Source organism: Clarias gariepinus, chromosome 26, assembly GCF_024256425.1.
Source record: "Clarias gariepinus isolate MV-2021 ecotype Netherlands chromosome 26, CGAR_prim_01v2, whole genome shotgun sequence".
In the NCBI taxonomy this organism is placed as follows: Eukaryota; Metazoa; Chordata; class Actinopteri; order Siluriformes; family Clariidae; genus Clarias; species Clarias gariepinus.
The window spans coordinates 1,282,059-1,307,207 of record NC_071125.1 but is presented as its reverse complement, the minus strand read 5'-3'; the positions used below and the strand labels follow the sequence as shown (position 1 = coordinate 1,307,207).

The 25,149-nt window shown below is 38.1% G+C and overlaps 1 protein-coding gene across 1 annotated transcript; it reads left to right on the top strand.

The window, feature by feature from the left end:
- Positions 1-836: 836 nt before the first annotated feature.
- Positions 837-17,377, top strand: LOC128514424 (FXYD domain-containing ion transport regulator 3-like). The gene is made up of 8 exons (XM_053488271.1): positions 837-1,004; positions 11,265-11,314; positions 11,919-11,954; positions 12,239-12,259; positions 12,677-12,751; positions 13,526-13,562; positions 14,003-14,052; positions 16,836-17,377. Exons 2-8 carry the CDS (start codon positions 11,281-11,283, stop codon positions 16,853-16,855), a joined length of 273 nt encoding a protein of 90 aa, XP_053344246.1. The 5' UTR covers positions 837-1,004; positions 11,265-11,280; the 3' UTR covers positions 16,856-17,377.
- Positions 17,378-25,149: the final 7,772 nt, after the last annotated feature.

The following is a 25,149-nucleotide window of genomic DNA, read 5'->3' as shown; positions in this document are numbered from 1 at the left end:
TCACACATCGATTAATATGCATATCTCGTATACTGTATAATTATAAGCAAATGTTTTGTGTAAAGTATACAAGTTATATTATTGACTAAAGTCATTTTAAAGGTAATATACAAAAAAAAAAAAAACAGTGCAAAGATGAAAATCTGATAACAGCCAGATATGTAAATGTAATGGTGTGGCTGTTATGAAAGAGCGTTCTATAACCTTGATGTCATCAGTCTATTCACTGTACTACTGCGAGTTCTGTAACAATCGGCAAACATTTAACCTCAGCGTTTAGTTCGGCTCGGTTCGGTCGCTCGTATGCCGACATTGCTTCGTAAAACGAGGCAAATTTCTTGCAAAATTTCTTTTTTTTTTTTTTAAGGCAAAAAATGTTGTTTGTATGCTGTGGAACCGCTTTACTTTTAGCTGTAAAATTTACAATACCGTTACAGTCTTATGATGTGAGGTTGTTTCAATCGCTCAGCTCTAGGCTCAGCAATGTTACGTGGCAATAAAAAGAAGTCAGCTGACCACCTGAATGTACTGAATCACCAGATTATCACATCTATGGAGTTTTTCTTCTTTCCTGATGGCACAGAAATAATCCAGGAGTCAGATTGTTAAATTAAAAAGCAGGGAGGGTGTGGGGTCGAGCATGAGGAATAATTTAGTGGAAGTGAGCGCAGTGTTCGAGCTGCTTGTACAGTATGTGACCAACACGAAGTGTAACACACAATAAGTCTATTGTTGAGTAGTTTCCTGGAGAAAAAAAAACCGCGTCGGCGTTCACGACAAACGAAATATTATTAGCTCCGTCTCTCGGGCATGTTCATGTTCAAAACTCAGCCCACTCCTACACACACTCACACACACACACACATACAGAGAGAGACCTGTTGAGGTGTCACTGGGGTAAAAGGCTGTTGCTGTGACTTATTCGGCTCTTTCGTTTTGTTAAAACCTGTTAATCGAGTCTCTGTTGTAAGTCGGGAAACTGAACACAGCTGGTGCTTATCGAGGTGAGTTCAACAAATCACTTCTTTACGCCTTTCATTTTCTCTTTAATCTTTAACATCCTGTCTTATGTTTTTGTCTGATTTTTTTGTTTGTTTTATTTCGAGTCCGAAGTCTAAATCAAAGTTATCTTTGAAGTATAAAAACAGAGACACAAATTGATACATTGTTTCTTTTATGTTGTTCTTGTTGCTGTATTTTAAATTTCAAATTTAACTGTGATGCCGTTAAACACGGCTCGCTCCAGCTGTTGCCAGGGTGACGGCTTGCCTCGTCATAGCGCGTGACAGTTTAAGTCAAACTTTTTTTTTTCGAACACATCAAACACACAAAATATTACTTAAAAAAATAGATACAAAACAGGGATGGTTTAAATGTGTTCAGTGCCGTTATAACGCTTTCTAAGCAGCACACACACACACACACACACACACACACACACACACACTAGAGAGTTCTACTCAATCATTAATAAAGTTCCTTTGACTTTAATAATAATAATAATAATAATAATAATATCAAGAGGCTCTTCGCACGCAATGATGTCATAATGCTTTTATGCTAATAATAACCACAGGGCCTGCATGGGTGAGATGTGAGATCTGAGCACTAGGAGGCTTATGAGAGAGATTAGATGAAGACCTCTAAGAGAACACCTGACGACACACAGGCTGTGTTCAGTTTTTATTTTATTATTTATTTTATTTATTTTAAATGCATACATATACAGTAATGTAATCTAATAAAAAAAAAGAAGACGCTCATTTCTTAAACCGAATCTCTCCTCCATCACTACTGACGGATGCACTTGGAGGACCCGAAGCCTTCTTGGTGTTCCAGAAGTGGATGAAGTCCAGATGTTCTTGTTTGTCCTATTCCTCCTCAGCAGGCATTATGTCATCAGGGCTTAGTGCACCACTCAGGACAGAGTTTACACACTCCTCACACACTCCTCGGTAGTGAAAATAAAACATAAACTCTTCTGAAATGGGAGCTTTTCTGTTATTCGTACTGTATTTCTGGAATTTTCCACTCAAGCACATGTGTGACCTTGACCTTCCCACTGCATTATTCACCTTCATTTTTCATACATACAGTACACAACTGCATGCTTTAATAAATGAATGATATAAAACTAATAGATTAATACATAGCTAAATAGATATGTGATAAAGCATCAAATAAAAAGATTCTGACCTTTATGTGTCTGTTCATTAGTGCAGTATAACACCACTTGATGATTAGCACCTATGTGAACTCAATAATCTTTAACACTCTAGCGGTGGCAGGGTAGCGAAGTGTTTATCACTGTGGTCCCACACCTCCAGGGTCCGGGTTCAATACCCGTCTTGGGTCTGTGTGCATGGGGTTTGGATGTTCTCCCCGTGCTTGGTGGGTCTCCTCCGGGTTTTCCCTTCCACAGTCCAAAAACATGCAGATTAGCCTAATTGTCATTCCCAACTTGCCCATAGTGTGTGTGTGTGCGTGTCTGTGTGTGTGTGACCTGTGATGGTTTGTACCCCGCCTCATGCCCAAGTCTCCAGGGATGGGCTCCGCCCCGCACGACCCTGTAGTATACAGGATAAAGCAATATAGATGAGGAGTGAGTGATAGTTTTAAATTAAATGCATGACCTTTTTTGTGTTATAAAAAAAAACCTTTATAAATTTATTGGTGATTTTAAAAGGATGTTTTTTTTTTGTTTTGTTTTTTTAAAGCAAACTTAAAAATTTTGAATCCCGCCTTACATATCACATTTATTTATTTATATATTTTTTTATTTAAATCAGCCTTATTGATACACCAAAAAAATTTATTTATTGTTATTCAAAGTAGGAATTTATTTTAGCCTAACAAGAGATGAGTCAAATCAAATAATTACAAATTTATATACAGTATATACAGTATATATATCATTCCCAAAGCACGACTGATTACTCAGGACAGGAAGAGAACCAAAGAGTAGTTGTAGGAGTAATTCTCCTGGGAAGGTATGATATTCATTGGAATAAAATTTCCACTCATATTTTATATGTAATTTATAAAACATTATTAATTTTTGTACTGTCCGTATCTTAAGATACGTGTTTAAGCATCCGAGCGTTTATGTCTGTGTTCAATGGTACAAAACTGTGCTAAACAAAAATAGGCCTTGTATAAGTCTTTTGTCTGCGTAGAAAAAAAATGAGACAGTGTTTCCTTAAATTCTGGAAAGGAAGAGATTATGAGGAAAGAAATGCGAGTCATGAGTCATGGCAGTAGCATGCGTTTGGGAGTTTCTGCTTTAGAAAGTTGTGCTTTTGATAGAAAAAAAAATTTAAGTTGAACTTTAATATTTTTATTCTTTATTGATCTTTATTAAAAAAAATGTTAATAATAATGTGGATGTAAATTCCTACGTCTCTGTCATCAAGCAGTTCATTTACTGTTTATCAGGGTGGACAAAGTGTGTTTATTCAAGTGTGTGTGTGTGTGTGTGTTCCTGGTCTATTCGCAGCGACGGAGAGTTTTGTTCTTAATTTAGCTTGGCTTTCAGTTCCGCTCGAGTTCCGCATGGGCCGCATCCTTTTGTCTGGCATGTGATCTGTGTGTATGACAAGGTGATTGCAATGAGCAACACACAAGAGGCCTGTAATTTTCATCATAGGTAGACCTCAACTATGAGAGACAAAATATGAAAAGAAATCCAGTAAATCACATTGTAGGATTTTTAAAGAATTTATTTGCAAATTATGGTGGATGTATTTGTGGTGGATGGAATAAGTATTTGGTCAATAACAAAATTTAATTTTAATACTTTGTTATATACCCTTTGTTAGCAATGACAGAGGTCAAACGTTTTCTGTAAGTCTTCACACACTCTTGCTGGTATTTCGTTCCCGTTCCTCCATGCAGATCTCCTCTAGAGCAGTGATGTTTTGGGGCTGTCGCTGGGCAACACAGACGTTCAACTCCCTCCGAAGGTTTTCTATGGGGTTGAGATCTGGAGACTGGCTAGGCCACTCCAGGACCTTGAAATGCTTCTTACGAAGGTACTCCTTTGTTGCCCGGGCGGTGTGTTTGGGGGTCATTGTCATGCTGAAAGACCCAGACACGTTTCATCTTCAATGCCCTTGCTGATGGAAGGAGGTTTTCACTCAAAATCTCACGATACATGGCCGCATTCATTCTTTCTTGTACACAGATCAGTCGTCCTGGTCTCTTGAAAAACAGAAAAACAGCTCCAAAGCATGATGTTTCCACCCCCATGCTTCACAGTAGGTATGGTGTTCTTTGAATGCAACTCAGCATTCTTTCTCCTCCAAAAACGACATGTTGATTCGGTTTTATCTGACCATATGACACTCTCCCAATCCTCTTCTGGATCATTTAAATGCTCTCTAGTAAACGTCAGATGGGCCTGGACATGTACTGGCTTTAGCAGGGGGACACGTCTGGCACTGCAGGATCAGAGTCCCTGGTGGCGCAATGTGTTACTGATGGTAGCCTTTGTTACTTTGGTCCCAGCTCTCTGCAGGTCATTCACTAGGTCCCTCCGTGAGGTTCTGGGATTTTTGCTCAAGGTCTTGTGATCATTTTGACCCAACGGAGTGAGATCTTGCATGGAGCCCCAGATGGAGGGAGATTATCAGTGGTCTTGTATGTCTTCCATTTTCTAATAATTGCTCCAGCAGTTGATTTCTTCACACCAAGCTACTTACCTAGTGCAGATTCAGTCTCAGTAGAGTATATAGTTTGGAGTGTGACAGTTTGAGGTTGTGGACAGGTGTCTTTTATACTGATAACAGATGCCATTAATACAGGTAACGAGTGGAGGAGCCTCTTAAAGAAGAAGTTACAGGTCTGTGAGAGGCAGAAATCTTTCTTGCTTGTAGGAGACCGAATACTTATTTTGGCGAGGAATTTACCAATTAATCCATTAAAAATCCTACAATGTAATTTTCTGGATTTTTTTTTTCTTATTTTGTCTCTCATAGTTGAGGTATACCTATGATGAAAACTACAGGCCTCTCTCATCTTTTTAAGTGAGAACTTGCACAATAGGTGGCTTACGAAATACTTTTTTGCCCCACTGTACATGCATACAAGGTCATGCCAGAGCACGCTGTAGTTTCTCTCTCTTTCACACACACACTTTTCCTGTAGCAGATAGAGCTTTGGCATGCCACACACGCCCGTGGTTCAGGGTTAGATATTGCGTAAAGAGACCGTGAGTGGAAAAATCTGGTCGTATCATATCTACCAGAGCGGTGCGGTTCAACAAAAATGTGGTTCATCATATCGCAACATCATGAACGTCCAGTGCAAATCATACGCACGGGTGAATTGGCGAATCTGATTGGTCTGAAGGTGTGCAGTATTTCTGTTTACGTTCGTCACTCAGACAGGTTTTTATTGATCTCACTGCACTTGTTCTGATAAGTTATTGTTGCTATGGTAACAGCTCATTCACAGGGACTTGTGACTCGTCTACACCGGATGTATTCTAATGTTTACGGAAGGAGTCTCCAGCGTCAGCGCTTCAGGACAGAGGAGTTTACGCTTTATGGTTTCTCTCTAAAATGACATTCTGTGTTTTTTTTGAGGAAGAGAAAAAGAAAACAAAGGCCAACGAGGGACCGATTGTTTACTTCTGCTACATTGTAAATAAGAACAGAAACTACTGTACATTGCCTCGCTGACTTTTACTTATAAAGCGTTCCTTCTTCCGCTCAAAAGCATAAATGTTTAGTGAAAAAGCAGGGGAAAAAAGTCAGAGAATTTTTAAATTCATAATTTTTAGCTTTCAGTAGTAAAATGTTTTTGCCGACTTGAACTGAAAATATTTTCGAGAAACAAATCATATTCAACAGTTTTTATAATATTTTTTTTTCATTAACAGTCCATTTAGTAAACGTTAATAGACCTGTAAGTAGAAGATTTTATAATGTTTGTGATAAGAGCATCAGATGGTATCTTTTCCTTATTATAAAAACTACAGAATCCTGAATTCAAACCAAGTTTATTTAGATTATCCAAACGCTTTCCATGAATCCAAAATATTTGTCCATGCTAGTGTATTAGCGCTACACCCAATCCGAACCTTAATCTCAGTAAAGAGAGAAAAATAATCCTCTTTAACCGAATAAAAAGTTGTGTTTGCTTTTTTTTGAGGACATTTGACGCTGTCCTATCATTATGGGGACCTGTCGTCCTTTTTTGGTCCCCACAACGTCCTGAATGTGTAAACACTTGCATGCATATATACCCCCCTTCACACACACACACTTATATGCATACCCACACATGTGCTGGCAGGTGTGTGTATGCGTATGACGTGGCAAACAGCTTTGATGTTTACTTTGCACAGTCGAGTCCTTTTCATCTCTGAAATCCTTCTCAAAGCTGAGCACAGGAAGCCATGACCTTCCACAGTAACCAACGCCCTACACACACACACACACACACACTCACACACACTCAGAGCATATGACTGCACCAATTATTTCAGGTTAAGGGCCCAACTGGGACTTGGAGGTCTTCAGAGAGGACTGAGGACTGAATCATGTTTCAGATCAACACACATGAATACAATTCTTAATTATTCAGAGGACGTGTCTTTATTTATTTTATGTTTTATTTCTATGTTATACATATCATATGTATAACATTTCATTACACACACAACCTGATTGCTAATTTTAGTGATGAACAATATCGTGTTTGTTCTGGTGACGTTATGTAAGTTCACAGACACGTAGCTAGCTAGCGGGCTAAAGTAGCTAATGTTATTAGTCTTCATGAATCCTCTTAGAGCCGGGTATATCCGGGTTGTGGTTGTTGTTGTTGTGGTTGTTGTGGTTGTGGTGGTTGTTGTGGTTGTGGTTGTGTAGTGATGCTCGTCAGCTGTGTGTAGCGGGTTCGTCGTTCAGTACATTGACATGTTGAAGGTTATTTAGACGCAGGTGGTACAGTGTTTATTCTCGGGGTGTGTGGATGTGTTTAAGAGTGTGAGGTGATAAGTAAAGCACACAGTGAGACAGAGATACGGAGGCTGGAGATTAGCTGCTGCGTGTCACAGCAACACAAAGAGACAAGAAACGCACCAGAGGAGTCGGATACAAACGCCCGATTGTTCTGAGTGTACTGTCCTGGGTCGTCCGCTGGCAACACTACACTACACTATTCAAAACTACACAACACAACACAACACAACACTAAACAACACTACACTACACTATTAAAACTACACAACACAACACTAAACAACACTACACTACACAACACTGCACTACACTACACTACACAAAACTACACTACACAACACAAAACTACACAACACTACACTACACAACACTACACTATTAAAACTACACAACACAACACAACACTAAACAACACTACACAACACAAAACTACACTATTAAAACTACACAGCACAACACAACACTAAACAACACTACACTACACAACACTGCACTACACTACACTACACAACACAACACTAAACAACACTACACTACACTACACAACACAACACTAAACAACACTACACTACACAACACTGCACTACACTACACTACACAAAACTACACTACACTACACAACACTGCACTACACTACACAACACAACACTAAACAACACTACACTACACTACACAACACAACACTAAACAACACTACACTACACAACACTGCACTACACTACACTACACAAAACTACACTACACTACACAACACTGCACTACACTACACAACACAACACTAAACAACACTACACTACACAACACTGCATTACACTACACTACACAAAACTACACTACACAACACTACACTACACAACACAATACTACACAACACTACACTACACTATTATAACTACACAACACAACACTACACAACACTACACTATTCAAAACTACACTACACTACACAAAACTATACAAAACAACACAGCACTACATTACACTACACAACACTGCAGTACACAACACTACACTACATAACACTGCACTACACTGCAGTACACAACACTACACAACAATACACTATTCAAAACTACACTACACTACACAACACTATACAAAGCACTACACTACACAATACTACACTACACAACACTATACAAAACAACACAGCACTACACTACACGACACTGTAGTACACTACACAACACTACACTATACAAAACAACAAAGCACTACACTACACAACACTATTCAAAACAACACAGTTCTACAGAAAATTGCACTACTCTAGACAACACTAAACGACACAACACTACACTACATAACACTACACCACACACTGCAACGCAACGCTACACAGGAAAACACAACACCTATTGAAGGTGACACAACAATGCAATAGGCACCAAAAGTCGACACTACACAAGGGCACACAAACAAGTCTAGTACTATGTTACATGACACCACAACACCCTCATTATCAGCACTGCACGTGTTCTGCTCAGTGATAAAGCTGTATTTCTGTATCTCTCTCACTCCGTCTGCCTATCTGTCTGTCCCTCTCTCTCTCTCTCTCTCTGTCCCTCTCTCTCTGTCCCTCTCTCTGTCCCTCTCTCTGTCTCTCTCTCTCCCTCTCTCTCTCTCTGTCCCTCTCTCTCTGTCCCTCTCTCCCTGTCTCTCTCTCTCTCTGTCCCTCTCTCTCTGTCCCTCTCTCTGTCCCTCTCTCTGTCTCTCTCTCTCCCTCTCTCTCTCTCTCTGTCCCTCTCTCTCTGTCCCTCTCTTTCTGTCCCTCTCACTCTGTCCCTCTCTCTCTCTCTCTTGCTCTGTCTCTCTGCCACATCTCAAGGTCCTATATCGTATCGTTTTAAATTCAGTTTGAGTTTTGTGCGTCTATAAAAATAAATGTTATCTTCGGCTGTTTCATAATTATCTAACACAGTGACCCACTGCTCATTAACATTCATCAAAAAACTTACTCTATTGTTCATTAATATAAAGTATAAGTGTAATTGTCTCAGTATTTAAACATTTCAAGCGGGACAGTCCCAACTGATCAGCTATATGAGACAGATTAATGTCCAGTATTGCGCAAGTGCGTCTTTTTGTGTGAAACATGATGCAAAACAAACATTATCAGCGAGTTCATTTTATACATGTACATCTTCATCATTTAACAGTTAATCATTACCATAGGATCTAGTTGTTAGTATAGAAACCCCAGCGTGAGATAATGAGTGCTTTAATATTAATGTAAAGGTGTTATTCGAAGCTGCTGATTCGACGCTTTAGTGTTATAACATGCTTAATGTTTTGACAAACTTAGATTTTGTGCACGTCGGTGGGACGAGGGGAAACATGGAGAACCCTCTCAGAGCCGTGTTTAATATGCATACTTCACATTTCATTCAGAAAGCTTTAACATTTTTGAAATGTTCACTTCCAGATTATAAAAAAGATTTGCTGCGTCCCAACAGCGACGTTTGCGTGTTTGTTCAGGGAAACGGAGCCAAGTTAAATTCCCAGTTTATAATTTACAGCAGTGGATAACAAGCTGGGAGGGTGAAGTCAAAGGGGATAAGGAATGTTGAGGCTAAACTCATTAAATCGAACAGTAGCGCGGATCCATTAAGGGAATGATTTCTTATCCTTAATCGCGGCAGCTGGATCCTTGACTACGCCGTTGCCCTGGGAGAGAAAAAAAGAAAGAAAAAAAAACTGCAACCTTTTTACGCAAGCACGACCTGAGCGGAAATGAAAGAGGCCTGGATGGTCCAGAGCTCCGCGCTCGCTGCAGTTCTCATTCCCAGGGGAACAAAAGAGCGTCAGAGCCAGGTCTTAGGTTTCCATTGTGACAGAAACACACCTTAGCTCCTCTCGCGGCCCGCGAAACAAAAGCTCATTTGCATTTGCCTGCGTCTACAGAACAAATACAATGAGACCGTTGTTGTGATCGGACCGATGTCAGATTGAATTCACGTCTTTGTTACACTGTCCTGAGCTCTGAACCTCTTCAATTCAACACCACCTGTAAAGGAAAAAAGAATCGCCTGGCCTTTTCTCCAGCGAGCTCAGGACAGACCTGCTGGGATCAAAAGCAGGGAAAGAGTTCGGCTCAGGATGTCCTCAGAGATCCTATTATATTCCTCCCTTTCACACACGGAGGCAGAAACAAACACAGGGTTGGACGGGGGGTCGGATCAGACACAGCGTCCTTACTGGCTAATTACGTCTCATGGAAAATTACACGCACACACACACACACGACTTTCCTTAGATACCTACTTATATATAGCATAAATACGTAAGTGAAGGAGAAAGCAAGGGAATAAAATATTAAGTAATCAATAATAACAAGAATAATAATGCACGAGAAATAAAAAAAAAATTATTTTCTTTTTTTAGAGATGACTTTTTGTAAAATAAAGAGATTTTAAATGATGAATGAAGAATAAAAAAGCCTATTTTGTTTTTTTTTTTTTACTTTTGTTTATTTCTTCTATTTAAAATTTCTCTTCCTTTTTTTCTCACCCGTCTTCAGAGTGACCTTCCAGATGCTGATTACGCTGATATAATTCACTGTATAGCTGATTCAGGTTATAATCGTACAGTAGATTAAAGAGTGCTTACATAGAAAAGTGATTGAGGGCGGGGCTATGTAAAAGCCTGCATAGTGACATCATTAAACAAATTCCATCGAGATCATGTCCTTGAAACAGTCTGTACACTAAACTTATTTAGTATACATATTTACTAGTTGTGGTGACGTATAAAGAGATCATCGACGATTATGCTAGCTGAGAAACATAGACGACGATGCAGACGGAGACTCTGAGACAAAGTGCCGACTTCTGCATCCGGCAAGCTAACGTAGATAACGTTGTGTTTGTTCGATTCTTGTATTACACTGATTTCAGATCCGCGAAACGTCCACGCAAATCCTTAGTTGCTATTTTTACAGTCGGGTCTGTTTCCCGTTAGTCGCTGATGTGTTGCTCCTCGTACAATCACATCAGCTCATGAATCAGAAGTTATTGAATTATAATCTCCCGCGCTCGTGTGCGCAGGCCGCCGGCTGGCCTAAAGGTCAGCTGTACTGTATATATTTAGAGCATTAGTGGCTTGTGAGATCCATCAGCACGAGGTTACGTGATACACAGGATATACTCTGGGTTGTATTTGGATAGCAGTTAATATTAACGTGTGTAATCTGTGATCAGAGAACACCACCGCGCCTTACGGGGAATTTTCCTATTCAATTTCCCAATTTCTAAAAAAAAAAGAGAATAAAAAATAACAAAAATTTCTTTTCTTTTTTAGGTGAAGCGACATCGCCATGGCACAGATTCTGTCAGTCATCTTAATGACATGTGAGTCATTATCAAGTTAGTGTGTGTGTGTGTGTGTGTGTGCGTGTGTGTGTGTGTGTGTATGTGAGAGAGAGAGATCAGTCACAGTGTGTCAATGCTCCATCTAGTGTCCCTAGCAGTGGGGCCAGTGAGCTTGTCTGAGTTATAATTCACATTCACTATTAAAAAAAAAGAAGAATGTGGGAAAAGAAGGAAAAGAAGAAACTTCTGAAATTTATGTTCTTAAAATTACATTTTGCCAAAAACTATTTAAAAATTATATATACAAAAAAAAATTATTATTATAGTTTGTTTTTTTTACAGTAGAAAGGTGGGTAAATTGTAACAATGTATACAAACACACATTTTATCCATTTTGGTAAAAAGTATGTTCTTTTTATTACAGTAAAGTGTAATGCAAAATGTAAATAATGAAAGAAATGTAATGTACTCATGCGCAAGAGTGTGATTAGTTAACTAATAACACCAGCAAGGACAAACATTGTACAGAAATACTTGCAAAAAAAAGGGGGGCAATTAAGGACTTTAGAGGTATTGCGTTACTTCCCTGCTTTTATTTAAATAATTGTGACTTCAAAATAATGATGATTGTCTGTATTTCCAGTTTTCACCCTCGTCTTGGCAGAGGATCCGCAACAAAGTACGCCAGTTCTTTTTGCTCTTATAGACTCCTGCGTTTGTTTTTATAGATTTTTTAAGTTTGTTTGTATAGAATTCAGTTCAAATTCAAATTTTATTTGTCACATACACCGTCATACACAGTACGATAAAGAATATTATTAGGGTTTTTTTTATATAAAACATTATTTGTCATATAATATATAGTGATATATATATATCACTTAGTTTGTTTTTATGGATTATCATTTGTGTTTATAAGTTTTAATTTAAAGTGATATTAACATTTTTTTTTCTTTATCTCAGAGGAAGATCCATTCACTTTTGGTAGGTAAACATTTCACTGGGTTATTTATTTATTGATTAATTAATTATTAAATTTACTTAGTTATTTGCATTGGAACGCTCACTTTCTGCAAGCCAGAGTGGACATTGATTTTATTTTATATGGGTCAGAGGTAGCTCGGTGCTTAAGACATTGGACTACTGATTGGAAGGTTCCAGGCTTAAACCCCAGCATCGCCAAGTTGCCCCTGTTGGGCCGTTGAGCCAAGGCCCTTACCCCTCAACTACTCAGATGTATAATGAGATTTATTTTATTTTAAGAGTGTCTGCCGAATGCCATAAATGTGCAAGGATACACTAAAGATATTAATAACTATATTAATATACAGAGGTTTAATGTACTTTTAACTTGTGACTTTTTCCCTATTGAGCCTCTTTATACTGTATGTCTGTGTGTAGATTATCACCAGCTGCGTGTTGGAGGACTGATCATGGCCGCGGTGTTGTGTCTGATCGGCATTACTATCCTCCTTAGTGAGTTTATCTGACAAACACACACACACTCATGCACACTGCTGGTACCATCATGGAGCTGATTGATCTATTTTTCCATGACAGCAGTGTTTTATTTCCTTTTACTCCTGCAGCTTACAAAGGTTTACAACAACATTGGAGGAATAAGTTAGTTCCTGCTTATAGCTTATAGTTATATGACAGTTATATTATTTCCTCACCAGCCGCGCAGTTTTTTTTTTTACAGTCTTGACGTTAATAAGACATAGCTTGTTTGTTTACTGAAATCTTTCCTATGTCTAAAAACTTATTAGAGGTGCAAGCCTAATCACAGCGTTCCACACGATACTGTATCATTCACATTTATAAGAAGGATTATACTATTGAATCTGACACCATGCAACAATTTTTCAGAATCTGGGGTGCCATTAATTTGCAAATAATGATGATTCCTGAATGCAAATGACTATTTAAACAATTAGCATTTCAGTTTGCTATCCTGGCATTTACCCATCTCGGTTATCTTTTTCAGTACTAATTGGTTTATGAACAATTCCTCGATAAGTTTAAATTGCTACCAAATTGTCTGAGCCCTATTAGATGCCATATTACTCTCTGTTAAAGATCTGTTACTACAGAAACAAAACGATTAGGTGATGTATTCATATATGTATTATTATTATTAATAACATAATATTAATGCTACGTTTTTTTTATTTTTCTCTTTTTTCTTCTGGTGTGACTTTTAAAGAATTTGCTGCATTACATGTGTTACCTGTTACGTTTTTCTTACAGGTGGCCACTGCAGATGCAAATTTAACCAGGACAAGAGGTATGATACAGATATTTTGGAATACACACCCATCAAGTAGGGACCTGTGTGAAAGTGGGGACCTAAAATCGTGTCCCACTTTAGCATGTATATCTCACAGAGCTGAACACCCCCACTCAATATCTCCGTAGTCCCCAATATTAACATTTACAAGTGTGTAAACCATCCTGCTAGCTGTAGACTGAAAAAAACTTACACAGACCTACACAGTACGATATGCAGTGAAATGCTTAGATGACCGCCTGTGACCTTAAAATAAAAGACTATTAATAGGAAATAAATATGAAAAAGAAAAATAGAAAGTTAATTTAACTAAGAAGAAATTAAATGTAGCTTTTGTACAAAACAAAAAATACCAGAATGTCCACACAAGTGTGTATGTGTGTGTGTGTGTGTGTGTGTGTTTGATGAAGCACTAATCACTTTATTTCCGAATCTAGGAGGAGGACAGGAAGTAACGCAGCGGCCCAACAGATGCTCAATGACACAGGTACACTGATTAAAAACACAATTTATACACATTTCTTATCCTTTATTCGTTTTTCTAAACACTCCTGGACTGTGTCAGTGTGGAAAAAGTGGTGAAATGTGAACTATTTGAAGCCATGTTAGTCACCTAACACGTTCCAGTTAGCTTAGCTTAAGCTTGACACAGGGTGATATTCAGGAAATGTTAGCTAGCTTGTTGTCAAACTTAGCTACATGTTTTAATTACACAGGAACTGTCTAATGTTAGCAAACTGCCTGAGAAAGATTAGCCTGGTGTTCTCTGTACTCTGTTGCTAATGCAGTGGACTGTGGTAGCTAGCTTAATGTTAGCTAGCCTGTTATTGGCTAGTCGTGTACACAATGTGAGAGGCTAAAGTTAGTTAGTTAGTTAGTTAGTGTTGAATTGAAATACAGGATTTAAAACATGTGGCATCATGGTTTGGTAACAAACTAAGCTAGCTAATAAATTTACATAGGTGTTTCTGGAGAGGCAACATTAGTGCAGTGCTGTGTAGATGGCTAGCTCAGCTAATGTTGCTAACTAATATAATTTATATATACAGTGTATATATAGTTCATATTTGGTTTTATATATATAATTATCTTTTGTTAAATGTTTTATCAGTATTTTGAGCATAATATTGAGATATTTTATAAATAATGGATGTAATGTTTGTTTTATTTTATTTATTAAAATGTAAATTATATTGTAAGATATAAAATTTTTAGACAATTAATTAAATATAGTAAAAAATTAAATAAATAAATAATCAATAAAAAAATAAAAATAAAATGCTGTATAGTTTTTTTCAAGTTATCCCTGAGAAAAATATATTTTTCCTTATCGTTCTGAGTTTTTTTTGTTTTTTTTAATATTGTGAACAAGTTATAAGTACTGTGGTTTAATACCTACGGTGTATTTGCCTTCCCTGTGTATATTGTTTATTCTGCTATAGACTACCTCATAGATTGAAAAAGCTCATGGTATAGCGTGGATGACGATGTGTGTGTGAATATATCTGTGTGATAACCTGCAGTAACCAGATTCATTGTGACATGAGCGAGTCGGTCGTAGCGGTTGGAGGCGTCTCCTATGTGTGATTTCCATCTGCTGAGTGTTGTTTTGCCAGTTTCTCCCGTGAAGCCTTCGTAAACAAAAAGCCAGCTCGACCATATGGTGTTTCTCCCTACGGAGCCTCGGCAGAGTTTCCTTGATGACCGGCTGCGTGTACCTGAGAAATGAAACGTACCTGTATAAGACAAATGTACTGTGTGTGAGGATCAGATATCACCTGGCAACCCGATTTGTGTCACCTTTAAACCCCTGGTGATAATCACAACTCAAAGGGTGTGTCAGGGTTTCGATCCTGTAGCATTTCGTCCTGTAGCCACAGTTGAGTTTGTCCATGTTGTGAATGACTGAGAAAAAAAAGTCGCACCCCCTTTGCACGTGTTTCGGTTTTTATTAGAGTATAGATGAATAGTGGATGTCTTTACGATACACGGCGGTTCATTCGTGCAATTATCCAGGCGGCCAATCATGTACTGTAGCAGCAGATACAGATCAAGAGCTTAATGTTCTCATGAGAAATGAAAATATGTTCACTTAGCACAGACTGACTGATCATTAGAAAAACATTGCCTGGGATTTTTCCAATCATTATCTATCTGGTATCTTTCCACTGTAGCTTTTGACAAAAGGGCAACCTGATGTGGTCTCTGTGACATCGCGTGTGCCCTCCCCGGCAGCGCCACAGCCGTCTGAATGAGCCTTTAAAACAGACCTGACACCGGTTGCTAGGTGACGCCCTCAGGCCGTAGTCAACACAAACATCTGACAGCTGACCACATGCCGTAATTCCTGCGCCACTCATTACAGAAGCTACATGCTACTTTAGATTGAAGTTCAAGTTATTTAAAGCTTTACTGAGGGAAGGTTTAGTTTGAGTATGAGGATTATGGAGTCAGCAGGCAGTCAGAGAGGCTCTAATAAAGGACTGTTTTTAAAGAACTCTTGAGCAATCAGTGTGAGATAGAGGTTAAGCGAAGCTAACATGGTGTTTAAGTGGCTGTTTGCATTCTCTGTACCTAAGAACCAATTACCATCAGTCATAATCTTTCATTTTAAAATGCTCAGATTTACTTATACTATAGACGTGCAATGTTGAAATAAAGAAATGCATGACAAATTGGTTAGAGGAAACAGTTTATTATCATACAGTTTTATAATATCTCAAACATTAACATTTTACAAATTTGAAATTAAAAGCGCTTGAATTCGATAGTTTCTCGACCATCATCAGATGCACCGGCTGGGTAGTATGTGGTGTGAACCTATCCATGGCGGGGCTCAAACCCGGATCCTTATCCACCTGAGCCACCACTCTTATGTCTTGCGTTTAATGTATTCTTATAAAACTAGTTCCCCTTGAAGGTAGCTCGAGCAGAAAACTTTGGTTTTATCCAGATTCCATCTAGAAGCTTTTTATAATGCAGCTTGCCGTTCAGTACACCTGGTGATGTTTCCTCGATCATCTTATTATCCGTGTTAATATAACATACCCTTATTATACACAGCCGGGGACCCACACTGCGATTATGGGAAGCTATTAGGGTCAAACTTGGTTTTGACCCTCACAGGCCTTAACGTGTTAATATTGACAGCCCTAGTTTAAACCTATACTGTATCATAATTCACAATGTTAATAAACCTTTGCTTGGTGGTGTAACTGTCTTAATCATTGTAATAAATCTTGTCATTTTGTCCTTGTTTTCTCTCGATAGCTCGGGGCAGTGAATGTTAAACGCTGCTGTCGGACTTCTCAGTGTCGATCTGACTGACGGAGAACAGTGGAAACCCTGCAGTACCTTTATTCCACCACAATCCTGCTGGCTTCAAGCAGAAAAACAAAACAATGGCCCCTTTGTTATATAAATGCTGTTATTTTTTAATTATTATTATGATTATTATTATTATTATCCTCTACCTGTTTGCTGCTTATGTGGCTCCTCGTCTGGAAAAAATCATTCTTGTGTTTTTGTCAAATGTTCATTGCAACTAACTGAAACAGTAACCAAAAAAACTCGTCTTTGTGTGAAAATCGCCAGAATGTGAGTTTTTGTGTTTTTAACGTGTTTACTAAAATATTGTTTTTTTTGTTTGTTTGTTTTTAACGATGATCAGTTTTAGTCACATGACAGTTGACGAACACAGCAATCTATCCACGTGTTCTTTCCTGTCAGTGCTGTTAATGTAATCTACAGTGTTATGTTACGCTTTATAGTTGAATGTTTGACAAATAAAACGTTTAATTTTGACGTAATAATCACCTGTTTTTATTATTATTGTTATTATTATTATAATTATTATTATTATAATAAATAATCAGTTTCTAGCAGGTTGTGCGTTTAATTGTTTTTTTATTTTTTTAAGAAGAAAATTGTCCTCTTTGCAGACTAAAGCGCTAAAACAATCCAAGTCTGAAGTGTGATTTATTTCAAGTGTCCATGTTCAAAATGTTTTTGCTCTCTTGTCTTCTAAACACATATTCATATCTTACACAACCCAAAAATAGAAGAAAAAAATCAAATAATTATTGTGAGGAAAAATCTAATAATTAGAAAATTTACAACATTGATACTATATTACTATATTATTATAATTCCTAATTATAATTAAGACTTTGATTACTTTCATTTTCAAACATAGATTCCAAGCATGTCTTACAAATCTCTTACCACTGAATATTTAATTATTTGTTTCTGTCGCTAGCTGAAAAGTTTAATGCAACGTACTTACTCAGGTTTCTGGTCATTTTATTATTTTTAATTCTATTAAATTTGATTAAGTTATATTTAAAACACACATTGGACAATAAATACTCTGTCAAATGATATAAGTATTACTAACAATATTTCTTAGCACATTATCAACAAAATTTTACAACTTATTTATTTTAAAACCTTTAACGTTTTATTGGTCATAATCTAAATAAATTTTCATTAAATAAATAATTGTGGATGAAACAAAAAATGTACCTTTTTTTAAGTAAAAAAATTTCAAATAAAAAAGGTTTTATGCTTTTTTTGCATCTTATTTTCTTATTTTGTAATTTCTCATTCTGACATTTTACTTATTAATTATTAAATATTGTAAATTATTTATTTATCGAGTTTGCCTACAGCGCCACCTGCTGATCTGAATAACCAGGATCAGGATCATTTTCACCTTTCTGCTCACTTTATTATGAGTTAATTTAGCTTTTCATTAACACTGATAGCTCTCTGATAAAGTAGAATCTACCTGGAGTCTGGAATTTTTTAATAATGTTGTATATTCTCCCTCATTCTTTACCCAGTGAATACATGAGCCAAGTATTATTGACATTTACATGTTTAATTGATATTACATTTTAATTGATAATTGATTTGTAATGTATATTTTAAATGACTTATATTTTACACGATAACCTGACTGATCAGAAGGTATTGATTATGCAATCAAACCTCCCTGTTATTGATTATTTTCTTATCCTTTGTTATTTCTCAGGCACTGATTAAAACAATTTTTACATTTTTTTTGCCAAAATTGTAATCTTGTTTTGATAAAATTTATTTAAGCTTATTTTTAATTAACTTTTTTTTTTTTTAATCATACAATTTGCAAAACCCATTGAGCAAGCACAAGTCCAACTGTAGGTGGCGCCATTGCCATTAATTTCATGTAGGTTCAGTCATATTTCCTGAGATTTTTTCTGATTTGAAAAGCTCCATCTTTCTGTCCTCCAAACATTTTTTCCTCCATTCATCCATCCATCCATCCATCCCTCCATCTAGGAGCCTCTGTAGTCCAACTAGAGACCTTGAAGGCCGATTGTGATTCCAGTTGTATTTATTCCCATTACTATGACCTGACAACAATTAGCCTAATCTGCATGTCTTTGGACTGTAAGGGAAAACCATAGATCCTGGAGGAAACCCATCATGCATGAGAAGAACATGGAAACTATAAGGCACACAAACCCGAAGCGGGAATCGAACCCTGACCCTGGCGGTGTAAGGCGACAGTGCTAACCTGTACTTTCTTTATAAACACGAATTCTCTACTGATTAAAAGACTTTAATTCATTGCTGGTTTTCCACATACTGTATGGACCTGTGCATTTCCAAATTTCCTTAATATATATTTGGAACAAAGTGATTATTAGAGGTTAATTATCAAAGTACGGTAATTTTATCACTTAACAAATTTTTTTTGAACGCGATAATTTTAAAAGTTAGAACATCAATTTCTGAAAGTAATTAAAATTCAAAAAAGTAATTGACTAGTCGCTGTTTCCTTATAATTAAAGCAAAAACTGTTTAAAGATGGCACTATTTTATTTTTAGGTTGTTTTATTTCTGCAGGGAACAATATGCCAATCTTATCTGATGATGTTCCCATGTGTACGAGCTGGACTCGGCGGTTCTGAAACCGAGAGTTTACAGCAGGAACCCTCCAGAGCTGACAGAGGGAATGAGGAAGTGACGACCACAGCGGGTCTGGGAGGACTTTTTCATCTCCACCTGATGTTCCTCAGGTGTTAAACTCTTTAAAACCTTCGTACTTTATTGTACAATTCAGTCACACACACACACACACACACACACACACACACAAGCACATCAGATATTGGTACATGGAAAGTAAAAATGACATCATGCCTTTCCTAGTACTAGGAAGTTCTTGGAGGCAGGCGACCGGGTCATGGGTGGCCAAGGCTCACTGATTCACATGGAAAGTAAAGGCTAGTCTGTCTTTTCCAATCTCTGGATTAAATGGTTGGAAAAAATTCATGCTGTTTTTGATAAAAAGGATCAGAGCACACAGTTTGTTGAGTACGAGGCTGCGTAGCTGCAGACCGGTCAGGATGCCCATGCTGACCCGTTTCCTCCCAAACAGTCTCCTACATCAGGGAATTATGCATGCATTATGGGAAAAAGGCGAGCCAGGAGAGGTGGTGTGATTCCCTGGACAACAATCTGCTGGGAAAACCCGCGTCGTGCCAGACATGTGAACGTTACTTTGACACGTAAGACCTCCTTTAACATTGTTGCTGAGCGAGTGACACCACTTCATGGAAACGGTGTGTCCCCTGTGGGCAGTGGCCGCTTTCAGCAGGATAATGTGACGCACCGCACACATTGTTCAGGAACGGGATGAAATTTCCCAGATCTCAATCCGATCGAGATTCCGTGGGACGTGTTCAAACTTACAGGACATAAAGAATCCGATACTGGCGGCTTGATGCCAGACACTACACACACCTTGTGTCTAAACCATGTTACCTTTTTGAGCAAAGTCCAGGCTTTGATGCATCAGGTCAAATAAACATATATAAATTCCATTAAAATGATGTTTGGTATAACAAAAGGGTGGCAGTGGAATTGTAAAGTTGGGGGATTGTAGCGTTCTCATTCTCTCTGTCTCATTAAATTTGTGAAGATGACGTAACCATGTTTGCCGGAGGCTGTTATTCCTCTCCTAATCTAATGGCGCCCTGGCAGCTCTGTTTCTGCTCTCATGTATCTCTTGAGACAGACAGACAGGACACGAAGCCTCTTCCAATTTCTTTTTTTAGCATATCTTTTTTCACCTAATACTGTAATAAAAATGTATATTTAAATACATTTTGTTTAACCTGTACTGTTCTGTATGTAAGGAATAAAATACTCAATAAAGCACAAGGTATCATTCATACAACAGTTCCGCCATTTATTATCAACCGGTTATGATTTGTCTGTTTACTTAACCAGATATTTTGCTCTGCAAACACATATCCTTCCCTGACTGTTAGTGTAGTTAACAAAGGTGAAAGTAGCTTTAAATCCTCACCGGTACTACGTGGCCATGCAGGTTAGAATAAACCATGCAGGTAGTGGACAGTGCTGTAAATCTCGTAAGTTTTTCTTTGTATATATCAGTTTCTCTTTCAACTGTCTTCTGGGTTTCTGGGTTTAAAACCCAAATAGCATTAAAAAGAAAGCTAGTGCTATGTAGGGTGCACAATCCCTTGTCCCATAGAACAAGTAGTGACCTTGTTTAGAGCTTAGAGAGGGGTTTGGGATTCAGCCCTGTGTTAGAAGCTCGTTAGCTTTGTAGCTTGTGTTAGCCTTTGTTTGTCACAGACTAGCCTGTGATGGATGTGCGCCCAAATCAATATATTTGATTGCTCTATTTGGTCTTACAATGGAGCCGGATTATGGTGACCCTGCCGCCGCAGAGAAAAAGGCCGGAAGGAGGATCACGGTTGGCCCCTGCTCCCCGCCAGGGAAAGCTGCCCAGCCACCGGACGTTAGAGAGGACTCCCGTCCGAGGCCGCGCCCACCGAGAGAGCTGGGAGGGGCCGATCCGGCCAGAGAGGACGGAGGAGCGCGAGAGGACGGAGGAGCTGCTGTCCACGCAGGCCCATGCTGCCACCGCTCACCAGCCTGTGTCCGCCTGCCAGCGGGGCACTGCCCACCAGACCTGCACGTGCGCATTTTTTCCTACCCTTTCTTACCGTCCTCCCTCCTTTAACCCTTTCTTTCCCTATTTATCCTAAATAAATTACCCTTTTTCCCGTAAGACCTCGCCTTATGTCCGTGCTTTATGGTGCCGTCCGTGCAAAAAGGATCGAACCTGTTACACCTTGAACAGAACAACACAGACACTTCAGAGACAATTTAGACGTAGAAGCGATTACTGCAGAGACGGCGTGTTGTTCAAGACGACATAACGTTATCAGATGTGTGTTCTTACTGAAAGTGCTTCTGTGACTGGGTGTGAATGTGGGTTTTGTCAGGCAGCTGCTCTCTCCTCAGTACTGCAGACTGTACAGACCTATTCTCACCCACGCTGAGACACACAGTTAGTGTAAATAACCACTGTACAACCCCTGGGACACGCCCACTTATACATACAGTGCATCCAAGAAGTATTACCAGCGCATCACTTTTTCCACATTTTGTTATGTCACAGCTCTATTTTAAAATGGATAATGGAGATTTTTGCAAACGTATTAAAAAAAAAAAAAATTAAGAAAGCACATAAGTACATAAGTATTCACAGCCTTTGCAAAATTGAGCTCAGGCGCATCCTGTTTCCCCTGATCATCCTGTTTCCCTGATCATCCCTGAGATGTTTCTGCAGCTTAATTGGAGTCCACCTGTAGTAAATTCAGTTAATTGGACATGATTTGGAAATCACACACCTGTCTATATAAGGTCCCACAGTTGACAGTTCATGTCAGAGCACAAACCAAGCAAGAAGTCAAAGGAATTGTCTGTAGACCTCCGAGACAGGATCTGAGTCTTGACCTCGGTGCTTTCATAATGTACAGTCACAATGAACTTTCCAGTCTGCGGAAATGGCTGCAACTGGTTTAGTCAGCCCCAAGGAATGTTGTAAAATAATACTTAACACAATAGCATAGAAATGATACTCTGTCAGATGTCAATAAACATACTTTAAATAAATGTTTTTATATTTATCCTGTGCTCTGACTATCCACCTACTGTATGCTACTGTACCTATCATTTTTTTCCCACATAACAGTTCTTTGCACGCCTGGGTTTCATTTTATTTAGTTGATTATGTACTGAGAGCATTACTTGATGGGGATACTTGTCAATAAGAATATGCTTTCCCTAAATTCTCTAATATCTATACAGTATGCTATAATAATGTATCAAAACATGCTTCACCTACTGTTTAAGTACTGTACCCCTGCAGTACCCCTTTAATTTTACCCCTTGTTACGGTTTCCAATCCCGTTGTTATTTTCATTACTGATGTCTAAGGATAAAGAAAGCTGACATAATAAAAATAATAATAAAAATAAATAAATAAATAAATAAACAAAACAAAATAAAATAACAAAATTTACAAAAAAATGTTATTATAATAAAGGCTGTCACTGATGACTGATGTGGGAATGAACACCTGTATGTCAAGTAATGAAGCAAACTCTTTAGATTTGAAATGAACGTTACAGTAGCTTACAGTAACACACCCCAGTTGCTCCTTAGTTACAGTAAAAACCAAAAACTTAAGAAACAACATTTACAAAATACATCCAAACATTTCAGTGATAAAGTCATCAGCCTCGAGCGGAGCTTAAAGCAACTTAAATTTAATTAAAACAAAACTTTAAATGAAATAGAACAAAACGTTTAACTTTGACCCAAGAACCAATCTAATCTAACAAAAAAAAAATTAAGGGTGTAGAATGCTATGCTAACTACGCTAACTAACTGAACATACAGTAAATACAAATATTAGCTTTCACTCCTAGTGTTTGTATACAGATGTGCACTCTGCATGTTGCTTTGTGTAGCGTCTTTAGACGGACTAGTGCGAGGTCTAGTGCGAATCTACAGTGTTAATTCACACATCTTCTTTTGATAAGGCAGCAAAATATGGGAAAACCCCAGCATTTTTGTTTATACTGTATACTGTATACACACCACTCCTAATGCACCATGCTCGGCTTTTCTTAGCATTGTGTGTTGTTTCATGGGTTTAGCCGCGGGAGCCATGTGTGGATGTTCACACGTACTCTTGTTGCATCGTAAAATGCATCTGTGCATGTTGTAAATGCAATTAAATTTTATTTTATCGAATATATATTCTCACTATACCAGCAATTTATAAATCATTTATGAAGCTTTGCCTCAAGTGTAACTTAAGCCTGGTTGTAGAAACGACATCAGGAGTGGTAAGTAAGTGATCCAAGTACTCCGGAAAGTCAAACACCATCTGTCACGTGAGAGCGGGAAAAAAAAGCAATAAGACGAGTGTTTAAAATTTAATCCTTAGGATCAAATGACTTACTATTTAAGTATAGAGTGTGGGATGCTAACGCATTAGACATTTTTATGGCAATCAGATAGAAATTAAATTCAACATTAAAAGAAATTATGAACATACTTGGACACTGTTGTGGAATGTGCAAATGTTTTAAGTTATCATACGCCCCAGCTCACTATAGGAGATGTAATGTGTGAAGCTGAAACTGTTTTAGACATCAAAGCAGGGCGAGTTGCAGCTCGATGAGAACGAAGGCGTCGTAGGAAGATGCTCAGAGTTCTGGCGAGAGGAAATGCTGCAAAGACCCCGCTTCCTGATGTCGCTGCAACGTCTGTGTCAAGAGAACAAGTTTATATCTGCAAGGCTGTTGTTATCAAAGATGTTCTTCACACCAAAGATTACCTTCTGTGAGGTGTAATGCCTGCGGTTAATGCACTTCTTAAGAAATTGTCTGACAGTTTGTTTAAGACACAAGACAATGTTAAGCATTTGGCTGATTATGTTTAAATATGAGAGCAGCGTAGATCATCAGTATATTCACCTTATAAGGTTAGAACCTGCTAATTGGTTAGTAGTGTAGGGCTGTTGACAAGTCACAGGACCGGGGAATAAAAGAGCCTCGTTAATTTAAGTTGGCAAGGGTTTGTGTTCTTTTATTTTCCTTTGAACCCTTTGCTCAGTTATACTTATTTACCATATATTGCTTGTGCTGTTCTTTGCTGAAGTTGTAGTTGATTGCAATATAAAATAATAAAAGGACCGCCTCCCATGGCGAGGTTAGTACCTCCAGTACTGTGCAGCAGCAATGAGTTCTTTGAGTTCAGGAACAGACGATTCCGGGGACTACATTTCCACGGGGACTTTTTAAGGTGAGTCTTGCGCTGATGGTTGGTTCGTCCTTTACAGAGGACGCTAACAGATATTTCCTTTTTAAAATATTTATCAAATGCAACGCGATAACTCCGAAAAATACTTGGGTTTTATTTTTTATATCAATCTTATTGGCGTGGTGCTATCAAAATGATATCTTTAATGAGTGTTTTTTAAATGTTGCATACCTTTAAAAATGATTTAATGTTACATAACTGGACCTTAAAGACCACCGTGCTACTGTACTCTAAGTATACTCTACCATACCAGCGATAAGGAACAGTACAGTACTGTATAGTTGTTCTGAGACTTTGCTCTGTATAACCATACACACTTTCACTCAGACAAAGGAAGACTGAATCAGTACATTTTCTTCTCTTTTTTTTTCCCAGCATGTGC